Raw genomic sequence first — 25,293 nt, 5'->3', positions numbered from 1 at the left:
ATTGAGTGGATATGGCTAAAACCACGGGGGCATTATTGTAAGGTGTCTGGAGGAAGCATCAGAGCGATGTCAAGGCTAGGTATTTTACACACAGAGTAGTGGGTGTGTGGAATGCTCTGGCGATGTGGTCTAGTGGCAGATAGAAAAATGGAGTGTTATGTAGGAGGTAAGGATTAGATTGATCTTGGAGTACGTTAAAATCTCAGTATAACATCATGGTCCAAAGAGCCTGTACTGTTCTATGTTCTACGACTGTCTGAAAAATGACTTCTTCAGTTCAGTATTCTTATTTTTTTATTTATTTAGAGTTATTTGGAGCATGGGAACAGATATTCCGTTTAGTATTTTTTATTCTCCAGCGATACTCCCTTTGCACTGAAAAATGTAGAGTTCAGAAGGGATTGATATAAAAAGAATTTCATGTTATGAAGAGAGATTTTATGAATTACTAGAAAATGAATGCTTAATAGATGACCCATTGTCTGAAACACGGCACTTCCTCAGCTGACTTTTCAATGCATAGAGCTTATTTTTGACTGAGTGTATCTGCCGGAGAAGCTTGTAACCAAGAATGAATGCAAGTACTAATAGCTAGTCCATTATTTTCTAGCTATTAATGTTAAATGGTTAGCAACTCGTGAAGAGTGTCATGTTTATAAGGCTATAACACATTGGAGCCGAATTAAGCCATTCACTCGAGACTGCTTCGCCATTCCAGAATGGCTGATTTATTTTCCCTCTCAGGCCCATTCCCCCAATTTCCCCACGTAACCTTTCATGCCCTTCCTAATCAAGAAGCTATCAACCTCCTCTTTAAATACACCCAATGAATTGACCTCCACAGCCGTCTGTGGCATGAATTCTACAGGTGGCTCTGGAGGCTAAGTCATTGGGTATATCTGAAGTGGAGGTTGAAAGGTTCATTATCCCTACTAAATCTCTGATATGCACAAAAGTCCAAAATGGAAAATTACAGTGGGTACAAGTTTATGAATTTCACTCTGAGATGTCCAACAGGCATCTGAAGTACAGTTTATAATCCCAACTGGAAAGTGTTTTTGGATCCATGGATGTGATAAGACAGCATGGAAAGTGTTTTTGGATCCATGGATGTGATAAGACAGCATGGAAAGTGTTTTTGGATCCATGGATGTGATAAGACAGCATGGAAAGTGTTTTTGGATCCATGGATGTGATAAGACAGCATGGACCAGTTGGGCTGAAGGAGTACAGAACATAGAACATTACAGCACAGTTTGTCCCATGATGTTGTGCCGACCTTTTAACCTATTCTAAGAACAGTCTAACCATTCCCTCTCACATAGCCCTCTATTTTTATGTCATCAATCTATGAGTTTCTTAAATTCCTCCATTTCTGCGTTTACCTCCGCCCCTGGCATGGTATTCTATACACCCAGCACTGTGTAAAAAAAACTTACCTCTGACATTCCCTCTATACTTTCCTCCAATCAGCTAAAAATTATGCCCCTTTGTATAAGGCATTTCTGCTCTGGGAAAAAGTCTTTGGTTATTCACTAGATTTATGCTTCCTATCATTTTGTCCTCCTGTATCAAGCCACATCTCATCCCTGTTCTCACTTAAGAGAAAAGCCCTAGCTTGCTCAACCTGCCCTTATAAGACACGCTCTCTAATCCAGGCAGCATCCTGGTAAATCTCCTCTGTACTCTGTCTAAAGCTTCCACGTCCTTCCTATAATGAGGTGAGCAGAACTGATTACAATATTGTAATGAAAGGAATCTTTGAACATTAGGTCACTGCACCAAATGCTGTGAGACAGAAATCATAATGAGCAGCAGGGGAGACCTAATGGTTCAACAGGCATTTGATATTTCTAGATTTTGTCAGTCAGAAAAAAATACACAGCTATTTCATGAATTCTCAGTAGTTGGATTTATTACCAAGCTGGCATGTCGTAAACAATCTTGTGTTGACCAGAGGTGGCGTTTTAGTTATAAATCAAGATAATGTGTTATATTCTGTGGGAGAGTAGGTGAATAATGAATCCAAGAAACCACCAGTACAAGTAGAGTGGATTTAATGCTGCAATTCCGCATTGTTGCACGATGAGATATAGTTTCCAATGTGCGCATCAAAACAAAATGTGTTCAAGGGGGTGAGTGATGGGAAATTAAAGTGAGAAATGACGGGGAGTTAATCGTTTTGCTTGCAGGCAGAATAAGGTTTTTAGCATAGTGGTTGCATAATCTACATTGAACACAGATGTAGAACTTAGAGCACTACAGCACAAGACAGGCCCTTTGTCCACAATATTGTGCCGAACTTTTAACTTACTCTAAAATCACCCTAACCTTTCCCTCCAACGTAGCCCTCCATTATCTATCATTCATGTGTCTATATCTAAGAGTTTACTAAATGCTATAAATGTATCTGCCTCAACCACACCTGGTAAGACCTTCCATGGACTCACCACCCTCTTTAAAATAAATCTATCATCCTCCCTATTCTTTCTTTTAATCTCCTTAAAATTATACTCTCTTGCACTAGCTATTTTTCTCTGGGATAAAGCTTTGGGTTCTTCATCTAAGCCTCTTATCATCTTGTACACTTCTATCAAGTCTCCTCTCACCCTCCTTCACTCCTAAGAGAAAATTCCTTGCTCATTCAACCTTTCCTCATTACATATGCTCTCTAATCCAGGCAGCATTGTGATAAATCTTAAACAGAAGAGATTCTGCTGATGTTGGAAATCCAGAGACACACAAAATGATGGAGGAACTCAGCAGGTCAGGCAGCACCTATGGAAACAAATAAAGTGTCAACATTTCAGAATCAGAATGAGAAGCTGATTCTGATATATAGACATAAGGAAAATGGGGAAATTTGATACAATATTAGAATCATTTCCCATTTAACAAATTTCAAGATGACACCAGTGAAACATAGCAATACGTTCCAGGCAGCTTACAAAACTTCTGAATATATTTCTTCTGAACTGCAATCTACAGCTTGCAATTTCCCTTCCAGTAGCATATTTTTGAATCTTCTTAACAAATTAGTGATTTCACGATCAGGTGTTTTCATCTCATGATTGATATTTATTGCTTATTTATTCTTTTTTTCTTTTTGTATTTGCACAGTTGTCTTTTGTACATTAGTTGCTTGTTCATCTTCTGGGTGTGGTCTTTCATTGAGTTGATTGTGTTTCTTGTACTTACTGTGAATGCCTGCAGGAAAAATGAATCTCAGCGTTATATATGGTTACATATACAGTATGTACTTGGATAATAAATTTACTTTAAACTTTGAACTTTTGAACTTTGTACTAACATTGAACACAGAATGGAATCTCCCATGACAAATAGCCATCTGCTGGTGAACCAAACAGTAGTTAGTTCTGGTCCTTGTACATGGCTGGTGCCTGAAGATTTACTGGCTCTATTTGGAGTTTTAAACTCTGCTCTTAGCTTATTATTAGTGAAAAGCTTGTCTTGAATGCTGTTCATACAGACCAAATCATGACATAATGCATTGAGGCAGACTAAAGTAAGAACAGTAACAACAAAGAATAAAGTGTATCTGCTACAAAGAAAGTGCAGTACAGATTAACAATAAGATCATAACAAGGCATGGTAGATTGTGAGGCCAGGAGTCCATCAAAGCATACAAGTGTTCAGTTGACGACTTTGATAACAGCAGGGTAGAAGCTGTCCTTGAGCCTCACTGTATATGATTCCATGTTTATTTATTTTCCTCATTCTGTTCATTCTTTATGATTCAGTTCAGTTCTGCTCTTTAACAGTAAAGGTCACGGCACAGTAGCAGAGCAATTAGTGACCCAGTTGCAATTTCACCACCCTCAGTAAGGATAGTTCTACGTGCTCCTTGTCACTGTGCACGTTTTCTTTGTGTGCTCTGGTCTCTTCCTACATTTGAAAGACGTACAGGCTATTAGGTTAATTGGCCACATGGGTGCAATTGGGCAGTGCGAGCTTGTTGAGCTGGCAGGGACTGTTATTGTGCTGTATATCTAATTAAAAATAAATAAAATAATGAAGGAATAAAGTCTGCCCTGAAGTTTGCCACCCAACCACATGGGTTTCCTTCAGGTGCTCCAGTTTCCTCCTGCATTACAAAGACGTACAAGGTAGTGAGCATTAGTAAATTGCATGCATGGTGTGTTGACACTGGAAGTGTAGCAACACTTGTCGGCTGTCCTCAACGCAATCCTCAGAATTCCTTGGTCATTGACACAATCGACACATTTCACTGTTCCATGTACGTATGACAAATAAAACTAATCTTTAATCTTTATCTTTAAATCTGGACCAGTAATCTGTTGTATGATGTGGGTCATTCTTGGTACAGACGCAAATCCTAATGAAGGGTCCCGGGCCGAAATGTTGACTGTTTACTTCTCTCCATAGATCCTTCCTGGGCTGCTGAGTTCCTCCAGCATTTTGTGTGTGTTACAACTTAGAGGCGGTTTGGCAGACTCATTTGTCATTTATGACACATTATGTCAGAATATTTCTGAGTTCAATGAAGCGGGTTGATTTTGACTGAATCATTGGGTCAAGAACTATTTAGGTTAGGAAAAAGAACTTGAATTCAATTCAAATGAGACATTAACATGAATTAAAAGGTTTGAATTAAACAATATACTCACCATGTGTTCTCAATCAGAGCCTGTTTTTGTGGAATTTCAGTTTGCATTAACAAATGATTTGAATTAAGCAACTTTGAAATGGAAGGAGTCAACTATATTGTATTTCTTGACCTGGGATTTGAAGAAATATTGGATTTGTAATTGTGTGAGATCCACAAGTAGATTGAATTTATGACACTGGACTTGCAGGTATATTGAATTGGTGACATGTGACATGTAATATTTGCAACTCCTATTTGATGGTGAATTTCAGGGAAATTCAGAACTTTGTTTCTATTTCACAATCTTTGCATTAAAATGGAGAATTAACAGGACCCAGGCTGATTATATCAGCACTACTGATTACAAGGACAAAGATAAAGTTATTCAGCCTATTTGCCTTCCATTTCTTCCATGGTCCACTGACCTCTCCTATCAAATTCCTTCTTCTTCAGCTCTTAAATCTTCCACCTATCACCTCACAGCTTCTTCCTTCATCTTCTCTTCCCTCACCCAGTCTCAACTATCATTGACCAGCCGGTACTCCTTCCCCTTCCCCACCTTCTTATTCTGGCTTCCATCCCCCTTTCTTTCAGTCCTGAAGAAGAGTCTCAACCTGAAACATCAACTGTTTATTCCCTTCCGTCGATTCTGCCTGACCTGCTGACTTCCTTCAGCATTTTGTACATGTTGCTCTGGATTTCCAGCATCTACAAAATCTCTTAAGTTTATAATTTACTATAAAACTGTTTATTCTGGAGTACAAATATTTGATTTTTGGTGATGATATTACATTAATTTTCAGTGCCAGAGGCACTGTTAGACTCATTATATTTGTTATTTTTCAAATCTTCTACCTTCTCAATATTTCTATTCTGTATGCTAAACTGGGTAATTGGTTTATAATTGGCACATGTACCAAGATGCAGTGAAAATCTGATTTTGCACACCATCCACACGGATCAGTTCATCGTGTCAGTGCATTGAGGCAGTGCAATACTTAGCATACAAGGAGAGAGACCGTGATCAAAAAGACAATCCTCCCAGAGTGAGGTTATCCCATTGCCGTTGTGGTGAATTGGTACCTAAAAATAAACTAGAGTTTAAGAGGCTTGTAGATAGACATCAGTATGAAGGGAACAGAGGGATATGCATAGAGCACAGGAGGAGAACATTTACTATAAATTGCTATCAAGATCAGTACAACAACGTAAGCAGAACAGCTTGTCCCGTGGTGTACTGTTCTATGCTTTAAGACAGAGAAGGTAGCTGTGTATTTGCTTCTGATATATAGTATTTACATTCTATCACTCAACATTTAAGCAGAAAGGATTAACATAATTAGATATGATTAGCTTAATTAGTTTGGCACAATATCGTGTGCCGAAGGGCCTATTCTTATGCTGTACTGCTCTATGTTCTAAGACAGGAAAAGTATCTCAATGTTTGCTCCTGGTATACTTATGTTCTATTTCTGGATATGCAAGTAGAAGGGATAAGTTTAAGTAGACATGATGAATTTAATAGTTTGGCAGAACATTGCAGACCGAAGGGCCTGTTTCTATGCTATAATGTGTTCTGTTCTATAAACAAAGGAAAAATAATATCTGAATACAGAACATTATGCTACCACTATGGAGAGGGTGGGCAGGTAGACAAAGTACAAGGGACATAACAAGGTAGATTGTATGGTCTAAGAGACCATTGAAAAGTCTTATAACAGTCACTGAGAATGTGGGAAGAATGATCAAATGGGTTTCATGTAGGATTGATGGAGATATATGATTGGGGGTTGATGAGACAAAAGACCTGTTCCTTTGCTGTATCTTTCTGTCTTTATGTCTCAATAAGGTGTCCTGCAGAAATTGTTAAAAAGGTGATGACACTGATGTGGACCATTCAGCCTCCCTTTTGATTCTTTGATTCAAAGGGGAGGCAGAACAGTTTCTATCCCACTGTTAAAAGAGTATTGAATCAAAGTTCAAAGCTTGAAGTAAATTTATTATCACAGTATGCACCTGTATATGGCACCTGAGATTCTGCAGGTAGATACAAGCAGATAATTGATTGCTGAACTGCAAAGAAACTGACAATTAAGCCAAGAGTTAAACAGATGGACAGAACAGTATGCAGGACAAGCTTTTCACTGTACCTCAGTACATAAGACAATGATAAATCAATGCCATATCTATATGACCATAAGACACACAAACTGAATTAGGCCATTTAGCTTATTTGTTATCCCTCTCAACTCCACTCTCCTACTTCTTTTTTCCATAACCTTTGAAGCCCTGACTAGTCAAGAACCTATCAACCGCCATTTTAAATATACACAATAACTTGGCCTCCGCAGCTTTCCGTGGCAAAGCATTCCACAGATTCACCACTCTCTGGCTAAAGAAAATAGTCTGACTTGGTGCAGTAATTTACAGTAACCAGTTAAGCTGTCTGAATGTCACTAAGGCAACTGGAGCACTCAAAGTGAACTCCTGACAACGTGCACATCATAAACACGAAAGCATCTGCAGATGCTGGAAATCCAGAGCAACACACACAAAATGCTGGAGGATCTCAGCAGGTTAGGCAGCATCTATGTTGGGATTAAGCAGTTAATGTTTCAGGTTGAGACCATTCATCATGAATGGTAAAGAAGGGAGAATAAGACAGAATAAGAATGTGGGGGACAGAAAGGATTACAGGCTGGCAGATGATAGGTGTTGGGCAGGGGAGGATAATTGAAGCAGTGAAAAGGAAACCAGAATGGAGAATGGGAAAAGAGAGAAGGATGCAGGTGATTACTGCAAGTAGGAGAAATTAATGTTCATGCTGTCAGGTTGGGGGCATGATTACTTGCCAACATTTGTACAGAGAGCACCCAAAACTGAGATTGAACCGTGAACAATGAAGCTATGAGGAAGGAATTGATTGGTTGTACCACCATGCTGATTCATTAGTGATATCAGGGATAATGTACTGTTACAGGTTAAAGATTAAAGATAAAGATTACCTTTATTTGTCCCATGTCCATCAAAACATACAGTGAAATGTGTCATTTGAGTCAATGACCAACACAGTCTGGAGGCACCCACAAGTGTTGCCACACTTACAGCACCAACAAAGCGTGCCCACAACTCACTAACCCTAACCCGTATGTCTTTAGAGTGTGTGAGAAAACAGGAGCACCAGGAGGAAACCTACACAGTCACAGAGAGTACGTGCAAACTCCTTACAAACAGCAGTGCATTAAAAACTTGATTTCCAGGCACTTGAAGTTGTATTTGTATTGTGTTGTCTCATGTACCCTGAGTGTGTGTGCGTAATCAGGAAAGGTACAGAGGGAATACAGCAAAGGCTCACCCGATCCTTTTGGGATGGCATGTTCATCATCAGACTCTGGAGTCCCAGAGTTGTACACCACTGAAACAATCCCTTCGCCCATCACATACTCCTCTGTTTGTTGATCTCCCACTTCTTACATCTCATTATATACAAGGTTCAGGTTATCCCTTCACTTCAGGAGAAATATGCTCAGCAATCCAATTACTCTGCAGATTTACATCTTCCTATACAAACAACAGTCTGGCAAAAGGCAGTTCAGATGAAGGATCTCACCCAAAATGACGATTGTCCATTTCCCTCCACAGATCCTGCCTGACTCATTGAGATCCCCCAGGGTATTGTTTTTAACATAAACACAAGATATTCTGCAGAGTAACACATAAAATGCTGGAGGAATTTTGAACATTCTGTTTACAACATTGACTTTAACATCTTAGTGAATTTACTCTGCACTCTCTTTATGTATGTGTTGAGCAGAGCTACACATAGTACTCCAGGGCTGGTCTCACCAGTGTTTTGTTTTTTCCCCATTGTTTGTCTTCATACCACGTGCAAGATCCTCTAGGATTTTATTTTTGAGTCTGAAGTTTCACTGCACAATGAAAGTACCAAAGCAGTAAGGCAAAAGTTAAATGATTCTCATCAAAATCACCCATGCATTTCATTATTGTGTCAAAATTTTAATTGCAGGATGCAAAATGAAACATCTAAAGAACTATTACTCTTCATTGTCTTCATAAGTGTTTTCTGTGTTATCATTACAAAATGATTGAATGGTTCCCTAGAAAAACATGAATGCAGTTTTGATCTTACAATCTACCTCGCCATGACCTTGCAACTTACACTGCACTTTTTCTCTCTTTCTCCCTCTCTCCCTCTATTTCTATTTCCTATTGTAATTTATAGATTTTATGCAATGCGCTGTACAGCAAATTTCACAATGTACACAGTAATATTAAACCAGGTTTTGATTCTGATTCCAATCTGTATGGATGTAAGCAAGACAAGTTTTTCACTGTACCTCAGTTTATAGGACAGTAATAAAGCAATTTATCTGCTGCTGTGTTTGTTGAAGGTGAAGTAAACCTGAGAGGTAGCATTCTGTACATTTACAATTGTCATCTCATCATTTGATACCAAGAATAGTGTGTAATGAGATGGGTGAAGCAAACAGTGTATTAGAGCTTCACACAGTGACCACTTTATTGAGGTACACCTGTATACCTGCTTCTCAATGCAAATATCTAATCAACCAATCATATGGCAGCAACTTAATTCATAAAAACATGCACACATGGTCAACAGATTAAGTTGTTGTTTAGACCAAACATCAGAATGGAGAAGACTGTGATCTAAGCGACTTGGATGGTGAAATGATTGTCGAAGCCAGACAGTGGTTTGAGTAACTCAGTTGATTACCTGTGATTTTCATGCATAAGTCTCTAGAATTTACAGAGAGTGAAGTAAAAAACAAAAAAAATCATCCAGTGAATGGCATTTCTGTGGGTGAGAACACCTTGTTCGTGAGAGAGACCAGAGAGGAATGGCCAGAATATTTCAAGCTGACAGGAAGGCAGCAGAAACTCAAGTAACCACGTGTTACAACATTGGTGTGCTGAAGAGCATCTCTGAATGCACAACGTGTCAGACCTTGAAGTAGCTTGCTACAGCAGCAGAAGATCATGAACATGCATTCAGTGATCACTTTATTTGGTACTTGTAAAGTGGCCATTGAGTGTTTATTGGCAATGCTGATTATTAATTCCAATGTTGGCCAGTGCTTCCAACCATTACTCTTTTCCTGTTGTTATTTTTGCAGTGGTTTTTGGACAATTTGCATATTTTCAGACAGCACTGAATGACATGGTGGAGCTGTTTGATGGACACAGCCAACAAGACAGGCTTCTTGGTTCTCTTTCTGGATCACACTCTGGTAAGTTTTACCTTCCTACAATCCTTAAGGAAAAATAAAATAAAATTTAGTAAGCAGGTATCAAGGTAGCACTAGTTCATTTAGAGTTTGTATATAACCACGCATTGCACACACCCACACATCCATTTAGAGTTTGTAAGGTGGCACAAATGCATTTTAAGTTCTGTAGAATAGTTAAACATGGATCTCTGTCTCTGATTTCCCCAAACACAATACTTCAGGGTTAAGGGTGAAAGGTGAAATGTCTAAAGGTGGCATGAGTGGGAACTTCTTCATTCAGAGGCTGGTGAGAGTGTGGAAAGAGTTGCCAGAAGAAGTGGTGGATGTGAATTTGATTTCAACAGTTAAAAGAAATTTGGATAGCTTATGAATGTAAGCTAGCCAATAATATCAAAGAGGATACCGGAAGTTTCTGCTGATACATAAAGTGTAAAAGAAGAAGTGAGAGTGGTTACTGGACCCCTCAGAATGAGGGGTGACCTCATTGTAACTTATCGAATGGTGAAAATCCTTGATAGAGTGGATGTGGAGAGGATGTTTCCTATGGTGAGTGAATCTAAGACCAGAGGACACAACCTCAGAATAGAGGGGTGTCCTTTTAGAATGGAGAATAGGAGGAATTTCTTTAGGCTGATTGTGAGGTGAATTTGTGGGTTTATTGCATAGGCAGTTGCGGAGGTCAAGTCTTTAACGTATATTTAAGGCAGAGGCTGATAGATTTTTGATGGATCAGGGCATGAAGAGATTGGGCTGAGAGGAACATTGGATCAGTCATGATGAAATGGCAGAGTAGACCTGATGGGCCAAATGGCCTAATTCTGCTTCTGTATCTTATAAATGTGTGGATGGGAAGGGTTTGGAGTACTATAGTCTGGGTGCAACTTGATAGGGCGATAGAATAACTACATGGCATGGACCAGATGGATCGAATAGCCTGTTTCTGTGCTGTTGTGCTCTATCACTCTATGACTCCAGTGATATTCCTGAGATTCCGAAGAATGTTACTGTTTCATTGGAGAAATAGAAAGAGTGAAAGATTTCTATTTGAAAGGAAGGGAATTGCTAGCCCAAGCTGGCGGGGATATGAGAAGCAGAATATTCAAAAGCAAAAGATAAAGATGTTCTAAATCTTCAAGGAAACTGAAAATGCAGTTCTAAAGAAACAATGTAATAAGGTGTAATATTTGTAAGTAGGTGTGTTTGTCAGAATCCTATATTTGGACATGATCACAGTGAATTTGCAGCCTCTTGTGAGATTGGTGTGAAGTCAGTTGTGGTTGTTTCCACAAAGTATGTTTTGTGAGGCAAGACTTCTCATAATTTTCTCACTTTTGTTAAGATGATAAAAACATCGAAGTAGAATTAGGCCATTTGGACCACCAAATCTGCTTTGATTTATTATGTCTCTCAACCCCATTCTCCTGCCTTCTCCCTATAACCTGTGACACCCATTCTAATCAAGAACCTATTAACCTCTGCTTCAAATATACCCAACTTCTTGTTCCCCACAGCCACCTTTGGCATTAAATTCTACAGATTCATCACACTCTAACTAAAGAAATTCCACCTGAGCTGTTTTCTGTCAACTTTTACTGATCAATAGGAAAGGTTAGTAGAGTGATGAATGGCAAAGAGATTATCTCCAATAGGGTGAGACCATGGCCAAGATACCATTCAGTGTCATCCTAAATAAAGTTAATACTTTGTATATTGGGGAATCAGTATAGAACACTACACACATCACATGCATTTTGGCCCACAATGTGTGCTACCTTTTTAACCTGCTCTAAGATCAATCTAATAATTTCCTCCTATATAACCCTCCATTTTTCTATCATCCATGTACCATTGTAAGAGTTTCTTGAATGTACCAAATGTATCTGCTTCTACCACCATTCCTGACAGCAAGTCTCATATACCCACCAATATCTGTTTAAAGAAAAATAGCTTTATTACTGATATTCCCCCTATATTTTCCTCCAATTATCTTAAAAATTATGCTCTGCCATATTAGCCACTAATCATAATCCAAATTACATTTAGGATCAGTGACATAAGTCATGAAACATTGTTTTGCTGCAGCGGTACATAAAAAGTTGCTATAAGTTGCAATAAGAAATATAAAAAAGCAGTACAATAAAAGAGCATAAAGAGAGGTTGTGTTAATGGGTTCAAGGACCATGCAGAAATCCAATGTTGGAGGGGAAGAAGCTGTTCCTAAAACACTATGCGTCTTCAAAATCCTGTACCTTTTTCCTGACTTAATTCAAGAGTTTTCTGAATTAAAATTCTACTCGGTGAAGTTATATAGTGGATTAAAAAATGTAAGTAAAGTCTATGTTTTGTGATTACCAATATATCTTTATTTCTGTACTTGGATGTTTTTCTTTCTCTGTGAATTAGTGTGTTTTCAAAATTTGTTTTCCTGAAGTCTATAGCTCCAAATGAAAATGCACACAACAAAAATAAAACTGCAGATGCTGAAACTCTAAAATGAGATTGAAAACTGCTGGGGGCATCTCTTTCCAAAAGACCTGTTCAAAGTGTTTATCTACAGGTGGTGTTTAATAATGCATACCCACAATGCACTTGGGAAATGGCAAGTTAAACCGCAGGTCTCTCCCTACCAGAGATATTCCTTTTGCCATGCACCACTCTACCCCCTTGCTCACACGGTTCCCATTCAGTAGTCAAACCACAGGTCTCTCCCTACCAGAGATATTCCTTTTGCCATGCACCACTCTACCCCCTTGCTCACACAGTTCCCATTCAGTAGTCAAACCGCAGGTCTCTCCCTACCAGAGATATTCCTTTTGCCATGCACCACTCTACCCCCTTGCTCACACGGTTCCCGTTCAGTAGTCAAACCGCAGTCCCAGGATCCTTTGTTAGAACTTGACAGAAGGGGAAAAGAAAAGCTTGTTTGCAGTGGGAGCAAAGGTGGAAGAAGAATGGATGGAACAAAGGGAATATTTATGATGGGGTGAGATCAAACTAATATCATAGTTCAAAACACATTGCATTTTTAAATCACTGTTGTGTGGTGTAAAATTGCAAGTGTGTGAGGCATGCCCGATAAGCTTAAATAATGCTAATAAGAGAACAAAGAAACTGAACCAGAATGAATACAAGTAGACAGAATGAAAGAAAGTTACCTTAATATTGAAGAGTTTGGAATCTGCAATGTGTCCAGATTCAGAATCGGTCTTATTATCACGGACATATGTATAGTGCATCGGTATAGTGCAGTACAGTGGATTTCTGTTAACTGGGTCGTCAGTTAATCAGGGCAGCTGCTTACTTGGGACTACACTTAAAGAACAAAAACTAACCTAGAAGACAGCCAAGATTCCCTTCATTTATTTGGGACACAATTTTGCTTAATTGAGGTAGGAAACTATTGCCGAACAGTTTCTAACTAATGTCATTTGCATGCACTTCCTAAGTACTGTACTTCCTAAGAAGGTTGGCGTCATTCAATGTCTGTAGTGAGATGCTGAAGATGTTCTATAGGTCAGTTGTGGAGAGCGCCCTCTTCTTTGTGGTGGCGTGTTGGGGAGGAAGCATTAAGAAGAGGGACGCCTCACGTCTTAATAAGCTGGTAAGGAAGGCGGGCTCTGTCGTGGGCAAAGTACTGGAGAGTTTAACATCGGTAGCTGAGCGAAGGGCACTGAGTAGGCTACGGTCAATTATGGATAACTCTGAACATCCTCTACATAGCACCATCCAGAGACAGAGAAGCAGTTTCAGCGACAGGTTACTATCGATGCAATGCTCCTCAGACAGGATGAAGAGGTCAATACTCCCCAATGCCATTAGGCTTTACAATTCTACCGCCAGGACTTAAGAACTTTTTAAAAGCTATTATTAATGCTTTTTGAGATAGTGATTTAGATGCATATCATATTTTTTACTGAGTTAAGTATTGTATGTAATTAGTTTTGCTACAACAAGTGTATGGGACATTGGAAAAAAGTTGAATTTCCCCATGGGGATGAATAAAGTATCTATCTATCTACTTGTGTAGCCATTAGACACAACACTGTGCTCGGGAAAACAGTTTTTTAATAACATCACTTACATGTGTTTGTGTTCAAACAGTAGCAATTTTTGTCACTGATATTTGGCTAGAAATAAGGAGTAAGAACATTGAGAACTGTTTTGCTCAGTGCGGTTTCAAGCATTCAGGCCAAGGGTGCCAGAAACAGCTGTGAGTGAAAATGAAATTATTTCACTACTTCAACAGGGCCTGCTCTACATTTTAACTTTAATAAATAGATTAATTAATCTATAAGGATCATTGAGATGACTGTTCAGCTGCTTAGAGCCATCTTAACTGTGGTCCACTGTCCAATGTTGTCCAGGTGCCTAACTTGCATCTCTTCAAACAGATCCTTTACTCCCACTGGAAGAAAGGTCAGTGCGTCCCTGGTGGACAAAGGAAACACTTCAAAGATAATATCAAAATTAGCCTGAAGAAATTCTACATTACATCTAAAAACTAGAAATATATTGCACTCAATAGATGCTCCTGGAGGAAATCTGTTCAAGAGGAGCCATGCCACCTGAGAATGACCTCTGCTGTGCCACAGCTGTGAATGGAGAGACTGAACAGTCAATAGACCCAACCACTAACCACAGCCACCACTTACTCATGTCCACTCTGCACCAGAATATGTGGATCCCAGATTGGCCTCCACGGCCACGTGAGGACCCACCAACAGACAACCCCTTAGGAGAATATCATACTCGAGTGATCACATTACATTGTCCAACTCATCATACTGCAGCTATGATCTTCAGCTCTACATTGACAGCTTCACTCTTGCCTCACGTAACCTCATCTCACCTTATGACCAAACAATGGGCTTTAACTTCAATTCTTCAAGATGCTAAGACAAGCTTTTGTAATATGATGCAATATTCCTTGAAGGGAAGACTCTTCTTAATCTTCCCATTTTCTTTTCACAAGATCACAAGACAAAGGAGCAGATGTATGCTATTCGGCCCATCGATTCTGCCCCGCCACTCCACCATGAGCTAAACTATTCTCCCATCTAGTTCCAATTTCTGGCTTTTTCCCCATATCCCTTGATACCCTTTTCTGTGGCCTCTGCTATTGTTTTAATAAGGATTAAAGATGAGCTTTATTTGTCACATGTACATTAAAATAGGCAGTGAAAGGAGTTGTTTGTATCAAATCAAAAATCAATGAGAATTGTACTAGGGCAGCCTGCATGCATGGCCATGTTTCTTGCACCAATATAGCAGGTCCACAACTCATTACCCCTAACTGGAACGTCTTTGTGGTGTGGAAGGAAACCGGAGCACCTGAAGGAAGCCCATGTGGTCATAGGTAAATGTAGAAATGCCTCACGGATGGATGGGGATCAGATCCCCATCTTATAGAAGGTACTGTAAAGCGTTGCACGAACCGTAATGTTACCATGCTTCCCCATGATGGGAATGGAGTTGGGAAATTTACTAGAGTGGCTGTAGGGTCAATAAATCCATGATTCAGAGTTATGCTTAATAAAGTGTATAGTTCTTAATCTCTTGGTGATATATTTTACAAACTAACATCCTGTGTAAATTCAGATTACATTTATTATCAAAATAGACAACATTGGGATTCATCTTCTTGCTAGCAGCTACAAAGCAAATAAACACAATAGTATCCATAATAAACTGCACTCTACATGGGCAGTTAAACATCCAGTGTGCAAAAAAAGAACAAACGTGCAAACAGTTTTTAAGAAGTGAACAGATAATACACAGAAGATGAACCGTAGAGACCTCAAAAGTGAGTACCCTGCCACTGCAGCTGGTCAGGAAGCCCAATGTTCTGCATTATATCTCAGCAATTCATCGCAGAGACGAGTGCTGGTGATTGAAGTTCAGCACTGAGGTGAGTAAAGCCTCACAAAGTAGTGAGCTGAACACTCGTTTGTCCTTTGCCCTCAGCCTCTTAATTGAATAAAAAAGTGAATAAAGACTTCGGGTCTCTTTACCACAGAGAGCATCTTCACATCAGCTATTGCTATATAGTATAACTTGGTGTATCATCTCAAAATATACAAAATCTACAGTGAACTGTCAGGTCAGCAGGAAAGGTCACTGGCTGCAGTCTGCCATCACTCCAGGACTTGTATGTGACCAGGACAAAGAAGCAGGCGGGAAAAATCATTGCAGACATTACCTATCTCACCCTGAAAACTGCTTTTTTTTCCTGGAAAAAGCTCCCTTCTGGAAAATGCAATAAGGTTATGAAAGCAAAAACTTCATGCATCTTAGAAGTTTCTTTCCTCAAACAATTAATCTGTTTAACCATTCTAGTTGCCTCCCTCACCCCTTTTATCTTTACCTCAAGCACTGCACTGCAAACATGTTAAACTTTTCATAATGCTTTTACATTAATATATTTACATTATAAATATTCACTGGTATTTATGTATTTATTCACATCTTATTCCGTATCTGTACTTTCACCTGTAGCTTTATTTTTTATATAATTCTTTATTCTTTATAATTGTTGAGTGTGGTTGTTTGCAGTTGCATGCCGTGCCCTGACCAACTCCCTACCTCAAATTCCTAATATATGTAAATGTATATGGCAATTAATGATAATTTTACACCATAAAAATAATATGTTCTCTGTCCTCAATGCAATATTTTCCATTCTTCAGGAGAAACCTTGCCTCTGGCTACATCGAACCAAATTTTGCTCAGATTCAGTGCGAAGAGTAGAGCATCGTCGAAAGGTTTTCACTTTGTTTATCAAGGTAAGATATTCAAAATGATTGCTTCTCCAAGAGGGTTTGAGTTGGGTCATGTGACGTACAAGCTGTTTAAACAGCAATTTGAGTTCTACAGGTAAAATTCAATTTCAGTTGAGCAGTCTTAAAAGATAAGACAGTAAGACCACATAGTCTTGAAGAAGGATCTCGGCCCAAAACTTAAACTTTTTCTTCCTCATGCTGCCTAATTTGCATTTTGTGTGTTAAATAAGACCATAAGACGCAGGACTGGAATTGGAACATTCAGCCCATTGAGTCTGTTCCACCATTCAATCCTGGCTGATTTATTACCTCTCTCAACCACTTTCATCTGCCTTCTCCCCATAATCTTTGACATCCTGACGAATTAAGAGTCTATCAACCTCCATTTTATATACTTTATTTAGAAATCCAGCGTGGTCACAATCTCTTCTGGCCCACAACCCCACACCACCCAGTTACATCCAGGTGACCAATTAACCTACTGACCCATAAGTCTGTGGAATATGGGGGGGGGGGGAGGAAACCAGAACACCCAGAGGAAAGCTACATGATCAAGGGGTGAACATACACACTCCTTGCAGACAGTGGCAGGAATTGAGTCCAGGTTACTGGCACTGTAATAGGATTATGTTAGCCACTACACTACTGTGCTACCCAATGACTTAGCCTGCACCTGTGGCAATGAATGTCACAGATTCACCACTCTCCAGTGTAAGAAACTCCTCCTGATCTCTGTTTCAAAAGGATGTGCTTCCATTCTGAGGTTGTGCCCTTTGGTCCTAGACTCCCCCACTATAAGAAATATCCCCTCCATGTCCACTCTATCTAGGCCTTTCAGTATTCAATAGGTTTCAATGAGATTCCCCTCCGCCACCTTAACCCTTACATACCATTCATATTCTATACCTTCACAGTATGGTCTAGGTCAATTTTGACCCGGCTCAAGAATCCCCTCATAATAAGTGTCTATACCAAATTTTGAACCACAGATCTACTTAGAGTGTATAAATAGCCTATCTAACATTAACAAATGGATGATTAATCCTTAATTATTGTTTCAGAAATTTAAAATCCATTTCAATAGATTTGGGTCAAATTTGACCCGGAACAACCTCAATGTACAAAAATTTGTAGCACCTCTACAAAAGTATAATATTTTTAAATATTTTCATTTTTGAGCATTTTGGGTCACTTTAAGAAAAGTCATCAAATTTCGGCTAAAAAAAATAGCATCAGTGTTTTTACTGCTGTCAAATGTCAAAACAGGTCAAATTTGACCCGAGCAGTATGTATGGGTTAATCTTATAAATTCCAGCAAGTACAGGCCCAGAGCCATCAAATGCCTTTCTGGAAAAACTATTCATAGTCATGAGTGTATGACATCCTCTGAAGACATGATATCTTAAGTTTGAAACTTATTGGTACTTGCCAAGATGCCACAAGAGAGTATTCTCCAGGTAGCTGAAAAAGAAAGATAAAGTGCATTTCTCAACAAGAAAAGCTGTCAAAATCTTTGTTTTATTTTGATTACTTTATGTCCCCTCTCCAATGTATTTCATGTTGTCTCTTGAAGCTCTGGGAACTGTCGACTGCTTTTTGGTTTCTCATTCATGTATTGTTAACAGTGGGATAAAAGTGACATAGTTGAGATTGCTGTTGGCTCAGAGGTGAGATTTAACTGTAGAAAGGCCAAGATTAAATTCGCCATTTTAAATTGCTTAAAGTAAACTCGTGCAGAATTGTGCGTCCAATTTTTGGAGACAGATGTCATCTAAACTTCAAGAGAACTTGAAATACTGTGTTCTGTCCTGGTTGCCTCTTTATAAGAAGGATGTACAAGTTTTAGACAGGGTGTAGAGGAGATTTACCAGGGTGTTGGCGGGATTAGAGAGCATGTCTTATGAGGATAGGTTGAGTGGGCTAGGAACAAATGAAGATGAGAGGTGAATTTGACTGAGGTGTACAGCTGATAAGAGGCACAGATAGATTGGATAGCTAGCAACTTTTTTCCCCAGTGTGGAAGTGGCTAATATGAGAAAGCATAATCTTAAGATAATTGAGGGAAAGTATAGGGTGGAGAGAAAAGTTGTTTTCACAAAGAAAGTTTTTTTTTTACTCAGGGAGTGGTGGGTGCATGGAATGTCATACTAGGAATGGTGGTAAAGCAAATGAATTTCAGAAGTTCCCAGCCTGGGGTCCATGGGGTCCTTTGTGAAATGCTATTGGTCCATAGCATAAAAAAGGTTGGGAACCTCTGTGTAGGGATATTTAAGAGAGAATGTCTTATGAGAGTAGGTTGAGTGAGCTAGGGCTCTTCTATTTAGAGCAAAGGAGGATGAGAAATGACTTAGTGGAGGTGTACATGACGATAGGAAGAACAGATTGAGTGAATAGCCTGAGTCTTTTTCCAAGGGTGCAAATAGTTAACACGAGGGAGCGAAACTTTAAGGAAAGTATAGGAGGAGTTAGGAGGTAAGTTTTTTACAGAGATAATGGTGGGGCATGGAACAGCCTTCCAGGGTTAGGGATATTTGAGAAATTCTTAGAGAGGCACATGGATTATCGAAAAATGAAGGGTAATATATATGAGAAAGGTGTTTAACGGATCAGCACAACATTATGGGCCAAAGGCCTTATTCTCAAAGGATCTTCACCTTGTTGGGGTGGAGAGGCTTGTGAGTTCCTGAGATCCCTAGAGCAATGCCATCTGAGCTTGGCTCCTGGTAGGATTACCCATGGTGTTAAGGTCAACAGGGAGTTTGCAGACAAAGAGTGATCCAACCAAGACCTCAACAGTGGGGCTGGCAGAAGATGATGACACATCACAATGACAGTGAAGGGTCTCCAGATGTCTTGGATACCATGTCAGTGGACCCTGACCCCAGTCTAGGAAGGACCGTGTGGTGGCTGCCCGTGTGTCAGCCTTCCCACATTAAACAGAGTCATGCACAGACATTCATCATTAAGAGAATAACCACTTGGGAGAACATCATATGAAACTCAAGTGATCACATTACTACTACTGTGCTGCTATCTACTGTGCCAATATGTTTCACTCAAGTTAATCCTAGTATGTATTGTTTGTTAGTTCAAAAGCTGACAGTTAATGGAAACAACTCAACATCACACCTGACAATGTTGCCTCAATTGGAACAGCTGACATCCTTTAAACTGATCTGGAATGAAAAAGCAAGCATTGTCTTTGTATTGTGTGCCTGTTTCTTTTGGTACAGATTTTGCTGTTGGGCTGTTTTCTTACTGTATGACATCTTTACAGGAACTGCAGAAACCTGAATGATGTCTCAGGGTGATGATCTGCCAAAGTACTTTATATGCAATTAACTGATATGTGTTGAACACAATGCAGGCAATTCATCAGAATAATGTTCAATGATCAAAAAGTTCAAAGTGAATTTGTTATCCAAGTTCATGTATGTCTCCTTATACTACCTCAGAATAAGAATCAGATTTAATATTGCTGACGTGCGTTGTGAAATTTATTGTTTTGTGGCAGCAGTACATTGCAGTACACAATAATAAAAAAACTATAAATTACCTTAAGAAATATATATAATTTAACTAAGTAATGCGAAAGGGGGCAAAAAATAGGTAGTGTTCATGATTCGTTTTCCATTCAGAATATGATAGTGGAGGGGAAGAAGCTGTTTCTGAATTGCTGAGTGTATGTCTCTAGGGTCTTGTACCTCCTCTCTGATGTTAGAAGTCAGAGGAGGTTATGTCCAGGGTTATGGGGGTCCTTAAAGATGGATATTCCGTTTTGAAGGTGTCCTCAATCTTGGGGAGGCTTATACTCATGATGGATCTGGCCAATCCTGTGTAGTGGCACTTCCATACCAGACAGTGATGCAACCAATTAAAATCTTCTCCACAGTACACCTGTAGAATTTGGTGACATACCTCGTCTATACAGACTCCTAAAGAACTATAGCTGCTCTCATGCATTCTTTGTGGTTGCATCAATATGTTGGATGCAGGATAGATATTCTATGACTTTGGATCTTCAGAGGTGTTGACACCCAGGAACGTGAAAGTGCTCACCCTTTCCACTGCTGTTCCCTCAGTGAGGACTGGTGTGTGTTTTCCTGACTTCCTCTTCCATAATCAGTTCCTTGGTCTTACTGATGATGAGTGCAAAATTGTTGTCATGACATTACCCAACATACTTATCTATCTCGCTCCGGTGTGCCTTTTCATCACTATCTGATGTTGCCAATTATAGTTGTGTCATCATTTGAGCTGTGCCTAGCCACACAGTCATGGGTACCAAGAAAGTAGAGCAGTGGGCTAATCATGCATCCTTGATCGGCACCAGATTTAATTATTTGTGAGGAGGTGTTATTTCTGATTCCCATGACTGTGGTCTCCTGATGAGAAAGTCAAGGATTCCGTTGCAGAGTGAGGTACAGAGATCCAGGTTCTGGAGTTTGTTGATTTGAACTGAGGGTATGATAGTGTTAAATGTTGAGCTGTAATCAATAACCAGAAGCCTGAGATGGGTATTGCTAATGTCCAGCTGATCCAAGGCTAGGTGAAGAGGCAGTGAGATTGCATCTGTTGTAGATCTATTGTGTTCTATAAAAATGTAAATAAATAATACTGAGAATATGAGTTGCAGAGTCCTTCAAAGTGAATCTACATGTTGTGCAATCAGTTCAGTATTGAGATGTGTGAAGTTATCCATGTAGGGTCAGGAGTATGATGTTGCTCTGCAGTATCCATATATAGACAACTCTAAATGAATAATTGATATACATCTGTGGGCACTGGGTATTATAAATCAGTGACAGATGAAAAATGCTGGATGAACTCAGTAGGCCAGGCAGCATTTATGGAGTGGAATAAACAGTCAACATTTATTCTTCTTCATTGATGTCGTCTGACATCAAGTGTTCCTGCAGAATTTTGGGTGTGTTGCTCTGGATTTCCAGCATCTGCAGGATCTCTTGAGTTCTATTATAAATTTCTTCTCTTAAAGTGGAGGTGCACTGTAGCTGGCAGAGGTTTGGGCAGGAAATAAATATGATGAATGAAACAGGAGGTTTTGTGACCTGTTTCAGGAATGTAACATGGAGACATAATTTTAATGTGATTGGAGGAAAATATGCTGTGATGTCATATGGCCCATTGCGTCTGCTCCATCATTCCATTATGGTGAATCCCATTTTCCTCTCAGCCTCAATTTTCTGTCTTGTCCCCGTATCCCTTCATGCCCTGACCAGTCAAGAATCTATCAACCTCTGCCTTAAGTATGCATAAAGACAGCCTTCACAGCGGTCTGTGACAAAGAATTCCACAGATTCAACACTCTCTGGATAAAGAAATTCCTCCTCATCCCCATTCTAAAAGAACATCCCTCTATTCCTAGGCTATGTCCTCTAGTCTTAGACTCTCCTACTATAGGAAACATCCGCTCCATATCCTCTATCTATGCCTTTCACCATTTGGTAGGTTTCAATGAGGTCACCCCTCATTCCTCAAAATTCTAGTGACTACAGGCCCAGAGCCAGCAAATGCTCTTCATATGACAAGCCATTCAATTCTGGAGTAATTTTTGTGAACCTCCTTTGAATCCTCTCCAGTTTCAGCACATCCTTTCTAAGATAAGGAGCCCAAACCTGCTCTCAATACTCCAAGTTTGGCCTCACCAGTGCTTTATCAAGTCTTAAAATTACATCCTTGCTTTTATATTCTAGCCCAGGGGTGTCAAACTCATTTTAGGTCACGGGCCGGATTGAGCAAAATGCAGCTTCATGCGGGCCAGATCAGTCGGACGCGTGCGAACGCAGCTTTCGTTGCCTCCGTTTTTTCAGCCTGCTCTCATGTGTCTCAGTCTCTGCTATAACTACAAAGTGTTTCACTTTACAAATTCTGTTTCTTATGAAGAAGACTGCCGAGCAAGACTGCCGAATAAACACTAAAAACCCTGAAAACCTGGTACCTGAATAAACTCAGCATTAGCCATATCATACGCCATAGGCGCTTCGATTACTGGGGCCAGCTTTAATAGTAATTAGATATTATCTCGCGGGCCAAAGATAATTCCACCGCGGGCCGGATTTGGCCCGCGGGCCTTGAGTTTGACATATATGTTCTAGCCCTCTTGAAATGAATTGTAACATTACATTTGCCTTCCTCACCACAGACTCGACCTGCAAATTAATCTTTAGGGAATCCTGCACAAGCACTCCCAAGTCCCTTTGCATCTCATTTTTTGTATTTTCTCTCCATTTAAGAAATAGTTAACCCTTTTTTGTCTTCTACCAAAGTGCATGACCACATACTTCCCAACATTGTATTCCATCTGCCATTTCTTTGTCCATTCTCCTAATCTGTCTAAATCATGCTGCAGCCTCTCCACTTCCTCAAAACTACCTGCTCCACCACCTATCTTTATATCATCTGCAAACTTTGCAACAAAGCCATCAATTCCATCTTCTAAATTATTGACATGTAACGTAAAAAGAATCGGTCCCAACACAGATTCCTATGGAACACCACTAGTCACTGGCAGCCAGCTAGAAAAGGCTTCCTTTATTCCTACTCTTTGCCCTCTGCCAATAAACCACTGCTTTATCCATGCTAGAATCTTTCCTGTAATACCATGGGCTTGTAGCTTGTTAAGCAGACAAGTGGAATCTTGTCAAAGGCCTTCTGAAAATCCAAGTACACAACATCAACCGATACTCCTTTGTCTATCCTGCTTGTTATTTCATCAAAGAATTCCAACAGATTTGTCAGGCAAGATTTTCCTTTGAGGGAACATGCTGACTATTGCCTATTTTATCAAGTGCCTTCAAATACCCTAAGAGCTCATCCTTACTAATCTACTCCAACATCTTCCCAGTCACTGACGTCAGACTAACTGGCCTATAGTTTCCTTTCTTCTGCCTCTCTTCCTTCTTAAAGAGTGGAGTGGTCTTTCAGAACTCTGGGGTGTACACCATCTGGACCAGGGGACATATTTAACTTCAAACCTTTCAGTTTTCTAAGAATCTTCTCTCTAGTTATGGTAACTTCACTGACTTCATGCCCCAATACTTAGAATTTCCACCATATTGCTAGTGGTCTTTTTCACTTTGACAATGGTGGGTGAAAGGAAATCACTCCCAAAGATGGTGGTTAATGCAGATACATTTGTGACATTTAAGAAGCCTTAGATAGGCACATAGATGATGTAAAAACAGAGTTTAATGTGAGAGGGTAGGGTTGCATTGAGCATAGAATAAATGAAGGGGTCAGCACAGCATCAGAAGACAAATAGACTGTGTTGTACAGTTTTATGTGCTATCTTTTTTTCTTACAAATTCTGACCCTCTTGTGGACTCTTTTTACTCATTTGCTGCATCGAGGTTTGTAACTGCTGTGAGCATCAGCATTAAACTTCCTCTCAGCAATAGTGACTGGTCTTAAACAAGGTCTTCCTGTAACCAGTCAAGCACCAAGGAGCAGAGGAGGATGAGAGTATTTAGCATCAGCTGCAGGAACTTGTTTGTCATTCCACCTACTAGAACAGACAGAGTTTGACCTGGGAGACATTGAGGACTGCTGATAACTGCAATTGTTTATACCTGGATAATAAAAGGAAATAATGAGAAATCTCATCGACCATACATCCTCGTTAACTGTGATAACTTTCTGAGCTATTTTATGATACCTTCCACCTAATTTTACAGTTCCTTGCAAAAATGTGCCGAAAGGAATTATTGCATCCACTAGCTTGTTAGTAAAAGCCTATAAACACCTCTGAGAATCCTCTGAGAATAGCAGGTGAACGATGAACATGTGCAGTAATCTTCCCTGTAAAATCATTCATTTTATTTATCACTTTCCATTCCAGGCTGACCTTATTTGGCATTCGCTTTCACAAGGCGCTGATTTTTATGTCACTGCAGAATGTAACATTAACAGGAAGGGGAAGAATAATTGATGTCAGAAAAACAGCATTCCCCTACCCCCCACCCAAATACTGTCTTCTCATGGCCAAGCACCTAAAATTGAAAAAGTGTGACCTTTACGGCAATCTAATTTGCAGTAGTTAGGAGGTTCCATTCTGCAGTGTGCTGGCAGGGAAATGCATTATTCCAAACCCTTGCGTGAGAAATTGGTCCCAGCTGTCAACTTCACTGACTCAGTGAATTTTATTGGTGTTGCTAATTTGAATAATATCTGAAAGTTTTGCTCATGGTCTTGAATATATTCTCCATGCTTATTTAATTAGCAAAGATTCAGAAAAGAGCCACTAACATCATGAAGGATCCCATCCACCTTGCTCGTAGACTGCTTGTCCCACTTCCATCTGGGAGGAGGTTACACAGCGTCCATGCCTGCACCACCAGACTCAGAATCAGTTGCTTTTCACAAGCCATCAGCCTGATCAACATCTCAACCCACTAATCCACCTCACCCCTCCACATTCCAGTACTACCACTGCTTTATCATTTCCTTATGTGCAGACAGACTCCTCTGCTTTAATTTATGGACATACAAACAATCTATCTATGTAAGCTACCTTTGGCATTTACATTTATTGTGTTCTTCATCTTTTCTGTGCTGCGTCGGATCCAGAGTAACAATTGTTTTGTTCTCCTTTACA

At 39.7% G+C, this 25,293-nt stretch overlaps 1 protein-coding gene across 1 annotated transcript in view; it reads left to right on the top strand.

The window, feature by feature from the left end:
* The window catches only part of LOC140733433 (CUB and sushi domain-containing protein 1-like), a 2,013,313-nt gene that overhangs the window by 1,652,404 nt on the left and 335,616 nt on the right, over positions 1 to 25,293 (top strand). The window contains exons 32-33 of the mRNA XM_073056756.1: positions 9,787 to 9,900; positions 16,587 to 16,682. Coding sequence (XP_072912857.1) covers positions 9,787 to 9,900; positions 16,587 to 16,682 — 210 coding nt within the window. The remainder of the gene's footprint in view (positions 1 to 9,786; positions 9,901 to 16,586; positions 16,683 to 25,293) is intronic.

Source organism: Hemitrygon akajei, chromosome 9, assembly GCF_048418815.1.
Source record: "Hemitrygon akajei chromosome 9, sHemAka1.3, whole genome shotgun sequence".
NCBI classification, from domain to species: Eukaryota; Metazoa; Chordata; class Chondrichthyes; order Myliobatiformes; family Dasyatidae; genus Hemitrygon; species Hemitrygon akajei.
This window is presented reverse-complemented; position numbering and strand designations above follow the sequence as displayed.